Here is a 20,833-nt window from a genome sequence, read left to right on the forward strand (position 1 = left end):
ATTTATTAGGTGCATAACAACTATAGAAGGTATATATATATATATAAATTACAATAGATGCATATATGAAACTAGTTATGAAAGAATTCCATTCAAATATTATATATATATATATATATATATATGTACAGGAGTTTTGATTCTTTGAATTCCATTCAAACCACTGTATGAAAAAAAGTGAAAATATATGTACAGAGAACTCAACTCCCATGAAATTTTTTTCTCAATCGAAAGTTTTTCTCACCAACGTGATAACCTGTTGAGATTGAACCTTGATTAAATACTCCAAGAAAAGTAGAATAAAGAAGAGTATCTTAGAAGAAGCTACAAAGGAATGGAAGAGGAAGAAGAATAAGAAGGAGAAGCTTGGAGCGCAAGCAACAGAGAAAGAAGAAGAAGAAGTAAGACCAACGACAACAACAAGAAGTCAAGAAAGAGACTTGGTTGTAACTAGAAGTTACAGCAAGGAGACTAAGAGTAAAGTCTAGTTAGTTTAGTTAAGCCAACAAATGTGTGAAATGTTGGTTAATGTCTAGCTAGTCTAGAGTTGTTGTTTGAGTTGGTAAGAGTTGTTTGTAGAGTTAACGCTAAGTTGTAGTAGTTGAAGTGCAAGTGTAGTAGTTAGTAAAAAACTACTATAAGTATGTATGTGGGGTGGTGTTGTAAAAGGTATTCAAGTATAATAAGAAAAAGATTTGGAGAGAGAACAATGTAGACAATTAAAAATAAACTCTCTTCTCTCTCTACAAGAGCAAAGACAAAGCTAAATGAGAGAGGGTAAAGAGAGTGTGAGTTTGTGCTTGTGTTAAAGAAAAAACACAAGTGAGTACAAGAGAGTGAAGGCCAAGCCAAGAGCCAAAATCACAACATGGTATCAGAGCTCACTTGATTCGTGGAGGCTGTTCAAGAAGAAGATGAAGTCAGTTGAAGAGAGAGACTGAAGAAGAGAAGATGGAGACAGCCATCAAAGAAGAAGAAGAGCGCCGGTGAGATAGAAACCAGCGAGAAGCAGCGAGAGCTTCACCATAGAGATATAATGACAGAGAAGTTGCTGGAGATTGATGAGGGGACAGAGAAACCCCTGTCAAGGTAGAGTAAAGAAGCCTACAGGAGAAGAGCATGAGGCAAAGAACAAGAAAAATTGTCTCCAAGAGGGAGACATGAAAAAAAAGAAGAAGAAAGAAGACCATGGTGGAGGTCAAAGAAGATTAAGGAAGCTATGGGAGTTGTTGTATGTTCTTAGCCATTAGAGATGGAGGAGACCAACAGCAACTGAACAAAGAAACCAATGAAGCCCAAATCCATGTTTTAAGCTGAAGAGCCAGAGATGATCAAAGCTGAAGATGGAAGAGCCTTGGTTAGAAATCAAGGTGAAAGTTCAAAGAATCAAAGAGTCCAAGGCCAATGAAGCTGAGGTGATGATTCAGAGAACTAGAGGGCACAAATTGGTGAAGAAGAAGACTGAGCCAAAGGGCTAAAAGAGAAGAAAAGGAACCATAAGAAGAGATGGTTCAAGAACAAGAGATGAGGCATAAAGCACAAGAAGATCACGAGAACAAGATCAGTTATGGTGAGAAGGCAAAGAAGTTGGTGATGAAGGAGAAGCTCAGGACTTGGATGATGGTGAATTCAATACATGGTTGTGCTAGGAGAGTCTAAGAAACCAAAGATACTAGGTTAGGCCAAGTTGATGGTTAGGAGAAAACCTAACATACTAAAGGCAAAGAAGACTGAGGTGAAGGTTAAGAGAAACCATGAAGACCAAAGTTGAAGAAGGCCTAGGTGATGGTTCAAAGAATCAAGTTGAACAAGTAGATGATCAATGAAGACATTGAAACCAAAGAAAGAGTGGAAGCCGGATGAAGCAATGATTGAAGCCAAGAAACCAAACCGAGAAGAATGAGACTTGCTTAAGGGAGCAAGGTGGTTGGAGAGTCACCCAAAGAAGACGTGACAGGAGCTCACAGAAGAGACGTGACAGAAGCTCACGGAGGAGACGTGACAAAGGCTCACGGGAACATAGGAAGATGGCGAAGAAAACCAGTCATGAGATGACAAAGAAAATTCGCAGAACAAGGAGATGGTGATCTTGGAAATTCTTGTCAAGAGGGAGATAAGAATCACAAGTGAAGAACAAGGAAGATGGGATCAAGTCCCTAAATGGAGTTGGAGATTTAATAAAAGGATTCAAGAGGGAGTGTTGAGATTAAACCTTGATTAAATACTCCAAGAAAAGAAGAATAAAGAAGAGTAGCTAGAAGAAGCTACAAAGGAATGGAAGAGGAAGAAGAGGAAGGAGAAGCTTGGAGCGCAAGCAACAGAGGAAGAAGAAGAAGAAGTAAGACCAACGACAACAACAAGAAGTCAAGGAAGAGACTTGGTTGTAACTAGAAGATACAGCAAGGAGACTAAGAGTAAAGTCTAGTTAGTTTAGTTAAGCCAACAAATGTGTGAAATGTTGGTTAATGTCTAGCTAGTCTAGAGTTGTTGTTTGAGTTGGTAAGAGTTTGTTTGTAGAGTTAAAGCTAAGTTGTAGTAGTTAGTAAAAAACTACTATAAGTATGTATGTGGGTGGTGTTGTAAAAGGTATTCAAGTCTAATAAGAAAAAGATTTGGAGAAAGAACAATGTAGACAATTAAAAATAAACTCTCTTTTCTCTCCACAAGAGCAAAGACAAACCTAAATGAGAGAGGGTAAAGAGAGTGTGAGTTTGTACTTGTGTTAAAGATAAAACACAAGTGAGTACAAGAGAGTGAAGGCCAAGCCAAGAGCCAAAATCACAACATAACCCCCACCTGCTATGATTTTCAAAATAATCGACCGTAGCATCCGTGACGTTATTCTTGGTAAGAGAAATAACTCAAATTTTCAGAAGACAATGGAGTTGTGGCTCTTGTATGAGTAGGATTACTAAAATGATTCAAATTAGTTCAGTTATTACTAGAGTATAGCATAAAATTTTTAAATTACTAAAATATTTTTATGGACAAAAATACCCTTATTAACAGTTGTGCCAAAATCTAATATTACGAAAGTGCCATTTAAATTTTGAAAAAAATCGTTGACGGCAGATTTGTTTCACGAAAAATAAATCTTTCCGAATATAAATCTGTTAATTAAAACTGTCGTTATATCAAAATATGCCATGTACATGGTGGCATATTTTTTAAGTCACGACAGATATTTTAGAGGTGGCTACTTTATCTGGCCGATTTAACGTTGTCACCAGATTTATATGTTTAAGGCTGTTACATGAAGTAACCAATTTTAAATTGTGAGTTTTATTTCAGAATTCTTAGATTTTTAAGATCGATTTAAAATTACGTACGACCGACTTTCAATGGAAAATAGATATAAATTTTTATGACAGATATATTTATCCGATTTAAATTTCTGATCGACTTTTGTTTTTATTTGGTGGTAGACTTTTTAAATTGCCACCTTTGACGGCAGACTTTTAAATTAAATTTTAATTACTAGGTTGGGACAAACCACTTGTAGCAGACATATCCACTCGAATTTCTGGTTAAATTCACATAGATTTCGGTTTAGTTTAAATAGGTTTCGGTTTAAATTAACTTTGGTTTTAATTAATTTTTAAAATTGGTCTAAATCAATTTATTTCCAATTTATTTAATTTAAACCACCAGTTTAAAAAATTTCTAACCTTGGTTTAAGCTAGTCATTACACAACGTTCTCTAATTAGGTATACCGTCTTTGTCGTCTTCATCTTTTTATGTTTCATTCAGCAACACGTGGTCCCCTTTCATGGTGATTTACAACGGCATCTTTGATTTCGTATTGATTGGAGAATAATGGAACACATAATTCTCATCTCTGGTAAGTGGAAAGTTGAGAAAACTAAGTGGTTATTTGAAGCGGATAATGATAGAGGAAGCATATTAGTGGCTGCGAATGAGGGCACTCAATTTGAGGATTTTTTGAAAATCATATTTGAGGATTACAGAGTTGATTTTGCAGAAAACAATTTAGAACTGAGGTACATTTTTCCGAAGCGGAATCTACACAATCAAAGCATCAATACACCACCTGTGAAAATAGGAAACGATAGGCAGTTTCATGCATTCTTGGGTCTTCGCAAAGTTGAGGACGTTCGACTGTGTGTTGAATTTAAAGCGAACAAAAGTGCTGGGGAAGGAGATGGCGAAGATCAGAAACAATCCATACAAGGAGATGACCCGTTATGTGAAGATGAAGAAGATACAGATGAAGAAGGTGATCGTTTCGATTACTGCGATGACCCTGATGGAGCAACATCTGACGATGAAAACTTTACTGCGTATGGGCTTCCACCAGATCATGTAGAAGAGGTTCATGGATCTTCTACAAAGATGATATATGCAAGAGCCCTAAAGTCAGAAGAAAGAGAGTCTCCAAAGAGTTTGTCCTATTTGCGCACATTCAAATTTGACGTAGGACAGAGTTATGATTCGAAAGATGCATTAGAGACACGTCTGAAGATATGTTCAGCTGTCCAAAAGTTTGATTTTGATGTCCACGCATCAACACGTTCACTGCTGTTTGTAGAATTTTGGTTAAAAGGATGTACATGGAAGCTAAGAACCACACCAGTAGGTGATTCTGCGAAGTTTACAATCCGAGTATATGTAGATGAACATACCTGCTCCGTAACAAAACGTTCATCTCGTTTCCGAAAAGCTACTCCTGAAATTCTTGGAGTCTTGTACAAAGACTATATTGGTGGGGTTGATCCATCTATTTTGCCACGTCATGTTATTAATGCTATGAACATGAGCTTCGGAATCAAGGTTGACTACAGTTTTGCATCAAATATACTTTCTTCTCCAACCTTTACTTCCTTTTAAACTTGGTTACTGTTTATTTTTTTACTGCAGATGGATTACTGGAAAGCTCATCGTACACTTATAGTTGCTAGAGATCTCGTAATGGGTTCTTCAGAGAGTGGATATGAGGAACTACCTACTTACCTCCACATGATTAGAATGCAAATCCGGGGACTTTAACTCGACTGGAAATTGATGCAAACAATAGATTTAAGTACTTATTCCTTGCATTCAACGCTAGCATTACCGGATTTCCATTTATGAGGAAGGTTGTGGTGGTTGATGGAAATTTTTTGCAAGGTAAATACAAAAGAACGCTTCTGATTGCAACATCACAGGATGGTAATTTCCAGATCTTTCCAATAGCATTTGCTGTGGTTGACATAGAGAATGATGAATCATGGGCATGGTTTTTCCATTGGCAAGCAGGGGAAATTGCACGTACCACTTATATAAAAACATCTTGTTACGGTTTAGAGGGCGTGATTGTTTGGATTGGTCAAAAAAAGCTGCCAACTCGTTTAGGTTGGCTGAATTTCAAGCAACCTTCGAGCAAATCAAAGAGTTGAATCCAGCTCTGCATGCATATTTGGAACGTGCTGATGTATGTAAGTGGGCACGAGCTCATTTTAGAGGTGATAGATATAACCTCACTACAAGTAACATAGCTGAGTCCATAAACAGAGCTTTGTCCGGTGCTAGAAGCTTGCCAATTGTTCACCTTCTAGAGTCAATCTGCTTAATGATGACACGTTGGTTTGCAACAAGAAAACATGACGCTGAGTTGATGAAAACCTCTCTGACTCGTGGTGTAGAGAAATTGTTTGAGGTAATATATTGAGACTGCTTTGCTAATTTACTTCACTGCGATATTTAGAATGCTTTGCTAATTTACTACACTGTAATATCTGCAGGGACGTATACCTATTGCTAATCTGCTAAAGGTTCAAGTAATAGACATCCATCAGTCACAAGTGACAGGAGTCGCGTCTTTGCATGTTCTAAATCTCTATATCAAAGAGTTAAATACAGCTCTGCATGCATATTTGGAACATGCTGATGTATGTAAGTGGGCACGAGCTCATTTTAGAGGTGATAGATATAACCTCACTACAAGTAACATAGCTGAGCCCATAAACAGAACTTTGTCCGGTGCTAGAAGCTTGCCAATTGTTCACCTTCTAGAGTCAATCCGCTTAATGATGACACGTTGGTTTGCAACAAGAAAACATGACGCTGAGTTGATGAAAACCTCTCTGACTCGTGGTGTAGAGAAATTGTTGGAGGTAATATATTGAGACTGCTTTGCTAATTTACTTCACTGTGATATTTAGAATGCTTTGCTAATTTACTACACTGTGATATCTGCAGGGACGTATACCAATTGCTAATCTGCTAAAGGTTCAAGTAATAGACATCCATAGGTATGGGCATTCGGGGTCCCAATCGGGTTTCGGTTTTATCCAATCGGGTTTCGGTTTTTCGGGTTTATTAAAATCAGCTCCATTCGGATTATATGAAAATTCGGTTCGGAACCGGTTCGGGTTCTATCGGGTTCGGGTCGGGGTTAGTAAATCTTCAGAGAACCGGTACAACCCAATATATTTTCGGGTTCGGGTCCCAATCGGTTTTTCGGTTTAAAAGTACCTGGTTTTTACCTATTTTATAACCAAAACATGAGTAAAATCGGTTCTTCAGTTTTAAAATACCTGATTTGTACCTATTTTGTAACCAAAACTTAAGTAAAATTGATTCAAAAATAAGGAACATCAACCGTGATCATTCAAAATCAAACGAAAAATAAACATATTTACTGATAAAAAGAAAACAAAATAAATAAAAGCATAAAACGAAAACCAAGTTCTCATGAAATGAGAAACATTGTTTAACGAAAACAAAATCTAAATCTAAATATTTCAAGATTCAACGGCCATCTTCAACCATCAACCTTCATGTAATAGAACCACCAACCTTCATGTAATAGATAAGTATTTTAGATGTTCGATATTTCTTAGAGTATTTTGGATAAATATTAGGAATTGAGATCATGCTTGGTACAAGATCTTTTCGAGATTTTGAATGTTTCGGGTTCTATCGGATATCCATTTAGATTCGGGTTCGGTTCGGATAATACCCATAACCCAAAATACCACAAAACAAGATCCATTCGGTATTTATGTCGGGTTCGGATCGGTTCGGATTCATTTTTATCGGATCAGATTCGGTTCGGGTTTTCGGATTCGGTTTATTTGCCCAGTCCTAGACATCCATCAGTCACAAGTGACAGGAGTCGTGTCTTTGCATATTGTAAATCTCACGGAAAAAAATGTTCTTGCCGTAGATTTGATATAAAGAATCTACCGTGTGCTCATGCTATAACTGCTGCGGAAGCTAGGAAAACATCACGTATATCACTTTGTAATCATTACTATCGGAATTAATACCTGTACAATGCGTACTACACTGCTGTTATGCCCAAAGATGATGCTGTTCCAATTCCAGAGGAGGTTACAAAGAAAATATGTCTACCACCTGAGGTCTGTCAACCACCCTGAAGATCAAAAAAATCAAGACAAAAACCAGCCGTATCGCTTTGTTGGCCAAGCTTCTCTCGGTATAATCAACTTCACATAAAATTCTGCGCTTCTGTCTACAAAACCAGACTCGTCCTTTTCCCTACAAAGAAGAAAAACAAAGAATAAGACTTACAAATCAGACAATTAAGAAAGAACAAGATAGGATAGCAGAGAAGAAACTTACAAATCAGACTTAATGAAGTCCAATACTTTCTGCAGTTTCTCTGGATCCACCTTAGATAATGGGTCATAAGATTCCTTGGAGACACCAGTTATGATACGCTTCACTGTTGAATTCCCTACAAAAGGCCAAACTTGAGTCTTCGTCAACTGCTGTTTTCGCCTGCGTCTAGGCTCCAGACCTGAAGCAAGTGCTTCCAACACCTGTCTACACTTTACACTCTTCTCCCATCTTAGATTATTCTCCCAGTCACCTGTGGAAATGGATTCGTTATTCAGCTCTGGGATACTAAATGCTTTCTCTGTCTTGACTTTTTTCAATGGCTTTACATCTTCCTTCACCGACATCGCCTTCTTATTCTTCTTCTCCTTTTTAACGACACATTGTATTGGTAAACCATCAATAGAACTTTTTTTTGTCTGAACCATCCATGACTGTCAAGTATAAAAAAACAGTAAGTATTTTGTGCATAAAAGATAAAACACCGTAGTTGACAATGTAAACATACCATCGTGTTGCTACAAGCATCATCATCGTCTTGTACTTTGGAGTAGCCAGCATTTGAAGGAATTTTTTCATCATCTTTCCCTTTAAGAACATTTATTTCTTCCCTTAATATGGCCATCTCGTACTTTAACTCAGTCTCCAATAAACCCATTTTAGCTTCCATCTGAGTGTGTATAGAAGCTTCCAATATCTTACTAACCTTTTCAGCTACACTAACATCCATGGTTTCTACTTTTGCATTCAGGTTGTTAACACATTCAAGAAAATTTTGTATGGTGATGTTGTTGATGGGCATATCAGTATGAGATTCTGCCTGCAATATTCACAAACCAAAAAAAATAACCACTAACAAAAGGAACATATTCAATAACACTAGAACATATTCAATAACACTAGATACATACCATTTCTGGAGCAGTTTGTTTCTCCTTCTTTCGTTTTGCGGAGGGGCTCTCATCCACTGTATCAGGAACACTAGGTGCACTGACATGAGTTTTTCCCTTCTGGTACTTGGAAGGTGGCACTACTTCCCAAAACTTTACATTAAGCTGATCATTGAGGATATCAACTATCATCTTATCCAAATCAGCAGGCGGTTCATCTTCGTCCCATTTCGGATATCTATCCTCCATTGGTTTTAAAATCATATGCCTTACACGAACCTGCATTGTAAAGTACAATACTAATTAAGTAGGAAAAAATAGACAGGTAACTGTAAAGAAATTCTTCATACCTTCTGATGTTGTTGCTTTTCTTGTGCACAAAAGTTTAAGAAGTTGATACGCTGACGAGAAGCATGCCATGACAGAAGGGGAACCTCAGCTCCATCTATCTGATGCCCATATATCTCTCCTAAACCTGGCACAGACTCGTATATCCAAATTGCCAGTGCATGAACACAACAACGAAGCGTGTAACTCTTTCCTACGTATGTTAGAACTTTAATGGAATCCACAAGGCTGGTAAATCCTACACGGCCCCATGGATAACACTGGAAAGCTGCTGGATCCATCACCTTTTTCGCACAATGCAGTGGTATTCTACTATTGCTCGAAATGCCAAATAACCCAATGGATAGAAGACACAACAAGCCAACCATTAACCGCTTCTCTGTAGGCCAGTTTCTGATGACCGGAAAAAGGGCTTGAAGTTCATTAAGCTTGGGTCCTTCAGAAATTGGAACTTTCATCTCCACCCAAAAGTCTTCATGACCCACATCCTACTGCTCATGCGTGTCGAAGGGATCACAATTTAGACCTGTAATATCTCCAAACTCATACAGAGAGAAACTCATTGGCTGGTCTACTAGCAAAGACCAAATTTTATGACTGCTGGTGACCGCCAATTGATTGACCAGAAAAAATGAACACATTTCGCAGACCAAGTGTAATCCAACTCCTTTAGCTTGATAATCACACCAACAGCTGATTCTCTCAACTCAGACCAAACGTCTGCGCCCACATTTTCTTCCACGGTTTGAATGTTGGATAGAAAACAACTGTGGTTCATGCTCCTGTTTTGAATAGGCGTTTTTCCAATCTCGTAAAGCCGTGGGGGATACTTCCTATTACCCGAAGATGAAGCCGATTGGTCACTTCCGCAATCAATTCTGTGTTACTTGAATCGGTAAGGCCCAAATCTAAGGTAATCGAAATGTTGTTATCATACTTGGATTGATTGCAATTTGAAATTTTAAAACCGTAATTCCTAAATTGAAAATTTGATTTGTCTTTTCTTTGTTTCTAGATATACTTTTCTGTGTGTTCAAAAAATTTGAAAAAATAAACTTTATGCTGTCTGATTATTCTTGTTCTATTTGTTAAGTTTGTTCTACTACTTTTGTGATGCTGAATTCTAAATTTTTATGTTATTATGGGGATGAATAATGTTTATTAAGTTTGTTCTGTTTGCTTCCGAGGCGAATTGAGTGACGAGGGAGAAGAAAGGAGAAGAAGCCGATGCACAATGGAGAAGACGAAATTGAAGATTGAAGAACGGAGAAAGAGGTCTGGGAAAAGGAGTTGTCGGACCTCCTTTGGTGGGGGTTCTGTCGCTTTACAAAAGGGAAGAAGAACCCGTGTTCTAGGTTTTGTCGTCAACGAAAAGAGAACATATTGTTTTTGTTTCTTATATTTTTCTTTTGAATTAAAATCTATTTTATTAAATGGCATATTAAAAATTAATGGCAAACTTGTGGTTAATGCTTCAAAGGTTGGGTTTTTAGTAAATTTGCCTATTTTGAATTACAATCTAGTAATTAAAAAGTTATATGAGTTATCTGAGTAATTACTAGAATGATTTGAGCTATTCCAAGTAAATTCTCTTGTTCTTTAGCACTCCTCTGTTTCTTGGCTTAGCTCTTTTTTTTTTTTATCTTTTTTGCAATAGCTGATCCTAGTATGATCTTTTTAATTTGTAATAATTTACAAATCAGCATCATTTTATGTGAAATTCAACCTTTTGGCAAAAAAAGAAAGTTTTTCTCACCAAATTTGATTACAGAACTCCAAAGATCAAATATGATAAAAGCAAAAAAAGAAATTAAAGAAGATGATGTCGTTGGTCTAAAAACCTGCAGAAAACGTTTTTTAGGTACTTTATTTTACCTATATTGAGATTTTTAATGTAAAATAAGTATATGATTTCTCTAGTAAGCACAGAAGAACATAGTGAAAGTTATTACAATGTAGAGTAAACTAAATGTTCATTAAAATTTAAGATGTTTTTCTATTACTTGCTACAAGTCGAATAATATCTTGACGCATCTCACACCAAATTTTTTGAAACAATTTCTAGTCATGCCATCCGGGCCGGGTGCTTTATCCGGGTTGATGTCAAAGAGAGCTCTCCTAATTTCATGTTCCAACGGTTCCTCTAAAAGTAACCTATTGTCGGCATATGACACCTTTTCTGAGATGAAGCGGAGGGAGGCGTCTAGCTCTGTCAGCGAAGAGGTAGAGAAGAGATCTCAAAAGTATTGAACAGCCACGTTTTCCACCTCGATTTCACTCTCTACCAACTTCCCATGTTTGTCTTTTATACTGATGATCCGATTCTGAGCTCTTCATTGTTTTGGAGTGGCGTGATGGAATTTTGTGTTTCTGTATCTCTGTGCCACTGGTCCCTAGTTTTTTGTTCCCAAAAAGCATTTTCTTCTCGAAAGGCCGAAATCAATTGTCTTCTCATTTCCTCCACCTCTTCTTTAGAAGAATTGTCATCATCTTGAGCAAGGTCTATTTTATTTTTAATTCTGCAATCAATACACCGGAGTTTGTCGGATTATTCTTCTTCCAAGTACTAATCTCTCTCCGACATGAGGTAACTTTTTGATGAAAATTCCAGACTGGAATTTCATCAAATTGTCCCCATCCAGAGATTACCGCTTCTTTGAAACTTGGTTTTCAAATCCACCTCTTGCAAATTCTGAAACTCTTCTTTGTCCTTCGAGCATAGGATTGAATCCGTGCTATGACCGGTCTATGGTTCGAGCCCCATAGTTGTAAGAATTCCACAACAGTATGGGTAAAAAAGCGTGCCATTCTTTATTCGCCACTGGTCTATCTAGTTTGCATTTAACTTTGCCTGATCATCTTTTTTCCACCCACGAGAATGAGTTTCCTTTATTTGGAAAGTCAAGCATTCCACAATTCTCCAGCATGATTCGGAAAGGGAGAAAAGAGCTCTCAAAACGACGCATTCCTCCCCTCTTCTCATGGTTTCCAGTGATCTCGTTGAAGCCTCCAATCATGAACCACGCTTCTTTTCGATTTGTACTCATGCGTGACAATCGTTCCCAAACCAAGTCACGATGTCTAACAACAGGGTCGCCGTACACAAACGTTATAAAAATTGTATGTCCTTCGAGTCTAGTTTCAATATCAATCATGTGCGCATCCGCATACAAGATAGTAACTGAAGGATCATCAATGTAAAAAAGTGCTAGGCCACTGCTTCGTCCACGAGGCTCTACGGTACAAACTTGATCATACCCATAAGAAACTTGCAAATTTTGGAGAACATGACGATTATTTTTTGTCTCTGATAATAGAAATTTAGGTTGAAAACAGTGGTATAACTCATCAAGATGTTTAGTGATTTCTAAAAAATATATATATTTAGCTCCCACTCCTTGGCAGTTCCATGCCACGGCGTTCATCTTATATAATTTAGTGATTTCTAAAAATATATATATTTATACTGGACACATCAACACCAGTTTAAAAACTAATGTAATGTGCCGGAACCAACTCCTTGTTGATATGCTTGTTAATATGGACACCACACCACCTAAGAATGCTTATGTCAACGGAAGGGACTGCACCACTGGTTTCGGATTTGGTAGCTAGAAAGGATGGTGATTTAGAGGTAAGCACCCACACTCAAACTCTAAACCATAGGACTTCCAAATAATGAATAAAATAGTCTTAGCACTAGGATAGAAAAGGCTTGAGGTTGGACCAATAATTTCAGACGATGTAGACAATTTACTAAGACTCGTATTGACAATTTCACGCGACCAAATACAATGTGAAATTTTCTGGTTTTAAGTAGATGTATACTGGACTTATCAACACCAAATTTTAATGTCATAAACCAGAACAAACTACTCTACACTTTGATTTTTCTTTCTTCCTTTATCCTTTTGGAGACTTCTTGAAATGATTTCTCACCAACCAATGAAACGAGACAGCTTCCTTCTCCAGCTCAAAAGACTGTCACCGGAGATGTGGAGGTGCGGAGGCGCGGAGGTGTGGAGGTATGGAGGTGTGGAGGTGCGGAGGAGCTGAGATGCGGAGGCGCAGAGGTGTGGAAGTGTAATTTTTTACATCGACCGGAACTGGCACCTGACTCTATAATTACCAAGCTGCTCTTCCAAATGACTATCTACCATTTTGGACAAGAACGAAATGCGAGAAGGCACCACTCAAGTTGGATTACGACAGATGCTATGCAAAAAACAATTGAAAAGGCAATGCGAAATCGAATTATGTCTCTTAAGTATAAACTGGATCACAAGTTTGCAGGCCTTCTATATAGAGATGGTTTTATAACTCTGTGTAGCACTGGTTTTCTTTTCGTTCGTATACCATCTTTCTCTACACATAGTGTAGCATAGTAAAAAATAGTCATACTATTCTTGACGTAAATACTCTTTTGAAGGATGAATAAATTTAAAAATTCATAGAAAAATTAGTGTAGTTTTCAAAATAATTAAAAATAGTGTAGTTTTCAAAATATAAACTCATATAAAAGTATTTTTTTTTCTCCAAATTTTCTCTTTATATTATTAAAGGATTCTAAATTTTACTATAAGATATTATTGTAATTGAATTTGTGTGTGACTAAAATAAGCATTGTGTTATACATCAGGATCTGTATATCCACATCAACTTTTTTTACTACCCAAATTGATAATTTACTATCCAAATCCGGATAAAGATATTCCCCACATGCCTAAATTTTTAGATGACATGGGATCGGATTAAAAATCAATTTTTTAAAATTAAATATCAAATTGATTAAGAACTTCAAAGAGTTGGATCATTTACAGAGGGAACACCCGTATGGAAAAAATATGAAAACCTATGCAACTCTATCTATGAGTGCAAAGAAAAAAAAACAAAAAAATAGGGATGAAGTTAATTAACAATCGGTAAGCTCAATCCATCTTCGCATGAGACCTTCAAATTTGTACGGTGGCCTGTACTTTAATGAGAGTATCCTGTTTTGCATGGTCATGTCGATGTTCCTGCAGAGCTGCTCAGATGAGATCCAGTCGTTGTGCTGCCTTCTAGAGTTTATTTCCCTCCAAAGAAAATAGACAGAAGCTTGGAAGACAAGACGGAGCAGAGCATAGTCTAGCCGGGAGCAGCTTGGATGTTGCAAACTCAGTACTGTTTCATTCCAGTCCGGGGATATCTTGTTGCCCAGTAAACCTCCTGCTACAGCCAGCCAGATATAAAAGTATACGGGTAGGCAAAAAAAATGATCTCTAGATTCATCTCTTTCACCACAAAAAACACAGCCTTGTGTAACTCTCCAACTTCGCATCCTTACTCCTGTTGAAAGTCTGTCCAATATTGCCAACCAAGAGATAAAAGAAAATCAGGGAACTCCCTGAGAAAACCAAATGATTTTGTCCCAGTCAACCTTATTTTTAGGCTGCCGAACCTGATTCCAAGTGCTTCCTGCTGAAAAACTTGGTAGGTACTTATCATGTCGTGCTTCCAGAGAAAGATATAATCTCCATCTGCAGAGGTTAGAGGTTTGATAGTCATAATTCGGTCATAGAGATCACTGTGGAGGCGACGCCTACGATGACCAAATTTCCAATTACCATTGACAACTGCATCACAGACGTTAGCATCCATAGACAAGCCCATGTAGCGTGTACCTTCAGTCCCTACTAACTCCCTCAATTTACCCATACCTAACCAGTCATCGGACCAGAAAAAATTGTTGGAGCCACTTTCAGTCTCCACTCTCAAGAAGCTATAGGCTGAGGCCTCAACTTGAGAAGCTTGCTCTGTTAGGGTATTTTTTCTGTACAAGCGATCTTTGTTCAGCTCCACGGAATGATAGGAGGAAGGAGACATGTCGTTGTATGTATTCTCATGCTTCGATAGTTGATAAACCAGGAGATCCTGCTCTTAGGATACTGCCATATTGGTATAGGCCAGTATAGTTCGTCGGTGCCTTAGTAGCAGCAGGGGAGATTGGTCGTTAGGCGGGGGACGCCTATCAATAGTGAAGATCACGGGGTCTTCATGATCTATGATCGATTGTTCCGGCTACCAAGGTCGGTCCTTGGAGGCCTCCTGATCTGTACTTGATGGTTCCGGCTACCAAGGTCGGTCCTTGGGTATCTATGCACGGGACCATGGAAGGTGTTTGGATTTATAGCTGCATCCTTCAGTGGAGATTGCCTACGTACCCTTCAGGGGGGGGGGATGAAGCCGTTCGTAGTTCATGTTGGCTCTATAGCTGCATCCTTCAGTGGGGGTTGCCTACGTACCCTTCAGGGGGGATCAAGTCGTTCGTAGTTCATGTATATGGAGGCACAGAGCCTAGATGGGCGCGGAGCCTGATGGAGGCACGTAGCCTGATGGAGGCGCGTAGCCTAATGGAGGCACGTGGCCTAGGGAGCACGTGGATCTAGTGGGCACATGGCCTAATGGGCACGTAGCCTTGGGAGCACGAGACTCTAGTGGGCCCATAGCCTAATGGGCACGTAGCCTTAAGAGCACGGGGCTCGAGTGGGCACATGGCCTAATGGGCACGTAGCCTTGGGAGTACGGGGTTCTAGTGGGCACATGGCCTAATGGGCACATAGCACGGGGCTCTAGTGGGCACATCGCCTAATGGGCACATAGCCTTGGGAGCACTTAGCTCTTTAGTTGGTAGGAGTCATATATTCTAGGGGGCACATGGCCCGAACAGATGTAGACCTGTCGATATGCTGCAGTGAGCATGATGTGTCGAGGTGCTTCAGTGAGCATGGAGGGACCCTGCTGATGAGCTGGAGATCATGGCCTGAACCAAGAAGGAGAGTTGTAGACGTTCTGCAGTGAGTAGGTAACTTCATCTTGTTGATAGTAATCGCTGGGATCAGCCTATCATAGGCATATCGAAGAAGAAGGTCTTCTAGGTGTGGAGTATTGCCTTGACGGCTGTGGAATTGGTGAGCTCTGGTCATGGACCTCTCGGCCCCCTTTCTTTAGGTTTAAAAACCTATATTTATAGTCGAGGTCGTGCCTCTCTTTTTGGATTTGGAAATATTCATTATATCCTTAGATAATATAATATTTCTCTTTTTCTTAAGGGAGGTCTTATGTATTGGAATATTTCTTCTTTCTCTCAGATTTAAGGAGATTCCCTCTTGTCCAAGCTGGTTATCTTATTAAAGGAAGATTTCCATTTATCCTAAGGCAGGATAAATCACTCGGCCTGGAAGCCGGAGGCTGGAGGCAGGGACCCATACCCGGGGGAAGGGACCAAGACCCGGGGGCAGGAACCCGGAACCTGGAAGCTGGAAACTGGAGTAATCTCTTCATGGAATATTTTTCCTCAACAGTTTGCCCCGTATTTTCTGGTTTTATATTTGAAGGCAGGAAATAACATGGTTTTCTTCATAGGACTTCGTGAGTTGCACCATGGTATCAAGCTCCTTGTTGTATTTGGAGTAGGACGTCGGCTCGTAGCCCGGGCCATCCAATTTCCTTGTCGATAGTGCTCGAATGTACTTGTGTTGGTCTGAAAGGATTCACAGCCTGATTGGAGATATATGGCCAGGAGAATGGGCAATAATCCTTGATTCGATAAAGACACGTGGTCTAGATCAGGTAGTGTATTCGTCGGTGAACCCAGTGGGCATGATGTCACAGCCTGGACGAATGTAGATAGACTTACAGACATGCTTCAATGGGCATGTGTTTGGTCTGAGTGAAGATGGTCGCATGGATGTAGTCGTACCCTTGATTCCGATGGCTTAGAAGTGGATAATCAGGAAGAACCACCATGTGTGGGAACCGAAATTCGCACTGTCGATTTCTGTTTAAATAAGGAAACTAGGAAAACCCTAATTTCCCAGAGGACCCGGATATCTGCTAATTACCACACGTCAAGCAATCAGAACACGAGAATAACAACGATAAAGAATAAGAAATCGGAAAAGAGAGCAAAGAAGATCTTATTCCGAATTTGCGTATGAGCGTTTACAACAAGGTATAAGCATGGGCTCGAGAGCTGTCGGCGAGATTCCTAGTTCTAGCAACCTTAAGACAGCTAAACCTAATTGAGTCGCAGCTCGAAATAACAAAAACGGAAAATTGCCTAAATTGCTCTAAGTGCTAAATTTGCTCTGAAAAAGTTCTCTCACATGCTCCTCGCCTAGGACTTCTTATATACTAGCTCCAAGGTCGGTTTACGCTTTTACTCTTCTGCCCTTAAGCCATCGTAGCATAAAAATGGAGATATTCCATTTTTCCCGATCTTCACAATTATCTTCAAAACTTCTGTATTTATCCGCGGAAACTTGACATTTATCCTTCCTTGTGGACCAAGCGTAAACCATGCTTTGGTTTACGGGCTTTTGGTTAAGAAATCGTAGGATGGGCCTCGAGTCGTGTTTTAGGTCCCTCTGGGCCGTCTTCCGACTCGACACGTTTGCTACGATTTCTTTTGATAAAGAACGAACTTTCCGCAGTTTCTAATCCGCGAAGTTTGATCGATGAGTTAGAATAGCGGAAAACATGGACTGAGCTTGCTACGGTCTTCGGGAGATAGCATTCGAAGGTTTGACGAGAATGCATGGATTGGTGTCGTATCGATGTTCGGAAGAGTTCAATCGCTACACAGCGACTGAACTTCAGGTCGAGCCCGGTCGCTACGTAGCGACCGAGCTTCGGCTCGAGCCCGGTCGCTACGTAGCGACCGAGCGGGACGAGCGCTCGGTCGCTACGTAGCGACCGAGCTTTGGCTGGAGTCGGTCGCTACGTCGCGACCGAGCGGGACGATCGCTCGGTCGCTACGTAGCGACCGAGCTTCGGCTCGAGCTCGGTCGCTACGTAGCGACCGAGATTTAGCTTGAGCTCGGTCGCTATGTAGCGACCGAGCGAGACGATCGCTCGGTCGCTACGTAGCGACCGAGCGGGACGAGCGCTCGGTCGCTACGTAGCGACCGAGCTTTGGCTTGGGCTCGGTCGCTACATAGCGACCGAGCGGGACGATCGCTCGGTCGCTACGTAGCGATCGAACTTTAGCTCAAGCTCGGTCGCTACGTAGCGACCGAGCGGGACGAGTGCTCGGTCGCTACGTAGCGACCGAGCTTTGGCTCGAGCTCGGTCGCTATGTAGCGACTGAGCGGGACGAGTGCTCGGTCGCTACGTAGCGACCGAGCTTGGCTGAGCTCGGTCACTACGTAGCGACCGAGCGAGACGGACGCTTGGTCGCTACGTAGCGACCGAGCTTGGCTTGGGCTCGGTCGCTACGTAGCGACCGAGCGAGACGAACGCTCGGTCGCCTCGTAGCGACCGAGCTTGGCTGAGCTCGGTCGCTTCATAGCGACCGAGTGGGTAGGACGTTCGGTCGCTATGTAGCGGCCGATATCGGCCCGGACTTGGTTGCTACGTAGCGACCGGACGGCGTGTATGCGCGGTAATTACGCAACGACCGAGCTTGGTTTGTTTGGTTTGAATCTTCAAGGATACTTCTTCGTAAAAACTTCGTATTGGTTATTTTTTTACGAAAGTTATATCTTTCTTTTTACTATCTCTTTCGGAAATACGATCTCCGAGGATTTTCGGGTGGTAATTCCGTCGTGACCGTTTTTGACCCCAACAGTTAGCCCCCCAGCCCGTTAGGATAATGCATCGTAGGATCCTAGCGTGCGGTTAGGCATGTTTGGCAAGTTAGGCGTGATGGATGGAATTAATATCCGAAAGTCCGAGCTTGAATAGTAAATTCTCATGCCCATAAGAAGGGAGGTAACTTGTTTTCATGATTTTCACTTCATTATCTTCTCAAAGTTTTTAGAGTGAAGAGATCCTTTCAACTTTCTCTCTCTATTATTGAGATTTTTCCTTTTCCTCTTTGTTGAGAATGTCTCAAGGGATTTCGGGAAACGCTCGGCCTACTATCTTCAATCGCGGAACTGTCCGTGATGGACGCAGTGAGGTTGTCCGAGAGATCGAATTCGTGGCACATTCCGTTGATCCCGCCGAGTCCGACGCATATTGGGTGGCTATGTGCAATGTGGAAGAACCACCTCCCGAGCCGTGGGTTCCCATGAGGCCTTTTTCGGAAAGGGTTGTTGGGAGACCGAGCAGGTGTACCCTTCCGTTTCTTGGAACCGTACGCAGCTTCTGTCACGTTCCAGAAAACGTGGCCTTTCGATTACCCCTCGAGGGGGAGAGGGCTGACGAGCCTCCTGAAGGCTTTTTTACTTTGTACGAGGAGCATCTGATGTGTGCTCGTTTATGGTTTCCCATTCCGTAGGTTATAGTAGAGTTTCTGAACCGTTTGGACGTTTCGATAAGTCAAATTTCTCCCCGCGGTATAAAGCATCTCGTCGGGTTGCTTGTTTTGGGATATGAGCGAGGCATGGAGCTCACTGCTGATTATCTCGAAGCTTTCCTTACCCTGTCTCGTGTTGGGACCGATCGTCTGTATGGTTTTAAACCGCGTAATTTTATGGAAGTCCTGAAAGGATTCCCTCAAGGCGATCGTGGATGGAAGAGTTACTTTTTCTACGTTAGATTGGATCAAGCCTCGGTCGCCGCGGAGTGCCTTCCCTCGTTTAGGCGACTGTGGGGGGGTAGGAGGTAACGTGTTGAATGATCGCTTGTTGTTTTCTTACCACCCATTTTTTTTTTACTTTATATCCGAACTATGTTTATTTTGTAGTGCACAACCCCATTCCTCCTTTTCCGGAAAATCTGTGCGTCGGTCGAAACCTTCTCCGTGGTGGTCCGCTGTTTTGGGGTTACTTCTCTCCCGAGAGGGTCCGCGCTGCGGTCGAAACTCGTCGATCTCGTTTCAGCTCGTCGATTGAGGATGACATGGGGGTGTTTTTTTAAGATACCTCCTTACCTGCTGTCTATGCCACTGGGCAGAGCAGTGGTCAAAGGCCGCCCAAGGTTGAGGATGATGCAGAACCGTCAGTTGAAGATCCCATCTTTGGTGGGTGAGAAGGTAGCGATTGGACGGACTGATCCTTTGCATCAGTGGTTGAGTTAGATTATCGTTTATCTATTTTTAGCCGAGTGTGGCCTTTTAAATTTGGATTTCGTTTTAGGCTGAGATGGCCGTATTTGTATTTTCCGGGACTGGCCGTTGGTGGCTTTGAATCCCTTACCGCTTCACGCGGTTTTATATGAATGTTTCATTTTTCAAATTTTCCTGAGTAGGTTCGAAGTAAATATGAGTTGTCGTCTCATATTTAATTCCGACGAGACGTTCAATCTGTTGGTTCGTTCGTGATTTTCGTAAAAAATTACTTATCTTTACAATTTTCGAGAACATTGAGATACGAACGGAGAGACATGGTTTAGGATCTCGTATCTTTTAGATATCATGCCTTGAGATGTTTGAGACCAGAGCGTTGGGTTTAGGGCAAGACCTAGGTTTACTTTCGGTTAAGGTTTGTGCGGTGACTAGCCGGCTATCGTTTTTCCTGTTGCGATTTCTTCCTGACTCGCACCGATTTAAAGTCCGCGATATGTTCTCGGCTTATATGACTTGTATGGTACGAATCGAGCATCTTCTCAGAGTCAACTGGAAGTGCTAAACCAAAATTTCGGATTTTTGTTGTAGCGCGCTTTTGTCCTTGTGTTGGACGTTTTTGAAGATCAAAAGAGTGATTGAATTGCGTTTGTTTAAGACGGGTGGCGTGTTCGTCGGGGCCAATCAACGAACGGGGTGTAAGGTTTTTGGTGGTTGCGTTCGGACAATTGGTTAGTATTATCCTCGAATTTTAACTTTTGGGACGTCTCGCAATTGTTTCGGGGATTATTCGTGTATCCTTGCGTGTTTGAAAGATGGTAATTTTTACGATTTTCGGGCCGGATGAGGCCGCAGACAAGAGTATTAATGTTTCCAGGCGTGTCCTGAAAGTTTCTTTTGTGTTATACTGAAGCGTAAACGTTTTCGATAAAAAGGACAACGTATATTGTAGTAAAAGTTTTTGAAGTTTCTAAAAATTCGATTACAATAATGAAGATTTTTCTAAGTGGGAGTATACGA

General features: G+C 40.8%; 1 protein-coding gene across 1 annotated transcript; it reads right to left on the minus strand.

The window, feature by feature from the left end:
* Window positions 1-7,395: 7,395 nt before the first annotated feature.
* On the minus strand, window positions 7,396-9,281 carry LOC103854416. The gene is made up of 5 exons (XM_009131350.2): window positions 8,826-9,281; window positions 8,497-8,754; window positions 8,094-8,405; window positions 7,589-8,019; window positions 7,396-7,504 (listed from the first exon to the last, which is right to left on the minus strand). The coding sequence occupies exons 1-5, from the start codon at window positions 9,279-9,281 to the stop codon at window positions 7,396-7,398; spliced, it is 1,566 nt and encodes a 521-aa protein (XP_009129598.2).
* Between the last annotated feature and the right edge of the window lie 11,552 nt (window positions 9,282-20,833).

The sequence above is a fragment of the Brassica rapa genome, chromosome A10 (genome assembly GCF_000309985.2).
Source record: "Brassica rapa cultivar Chiifu-401-42 chromosome A10, CAAS_Brap_v3.01, whole genome shotgun sequence".
NCBI classification, from domain to species: domain Eukaryota; kingdom Viridiplantae; phylum Streptophyta; class Magnoliopsida; order Brassicales; family Brassicaceae; genus Brassica; species Brassica rapa.

Excerpts from the sequence above, each read along its gene's own strand:
- LOC103854416 (XM_009131350.2), bottom strand. The coding sequence starts at position 9,281 with ATGAAAGTTCCAATTTCTGAAGGACCCAAGCTTAATGAACTTCAAGCC. Across the intron at positions 8,755-8,825 it reads AAAAGCAACAACATCAGAAG|GTTCGTGTAAGGCATATGAT; the intron begins GTATGAAGAATT and ends TTTACAATGCAG. Across the intron at positions 7,505-7,588 it reads GACTTCATTAAGTCTGATTT|GGAAAAGGACGAGTCTGGTT; the intron begins GTAAGTTTCTTC and ends TCTTCTTTGTAG.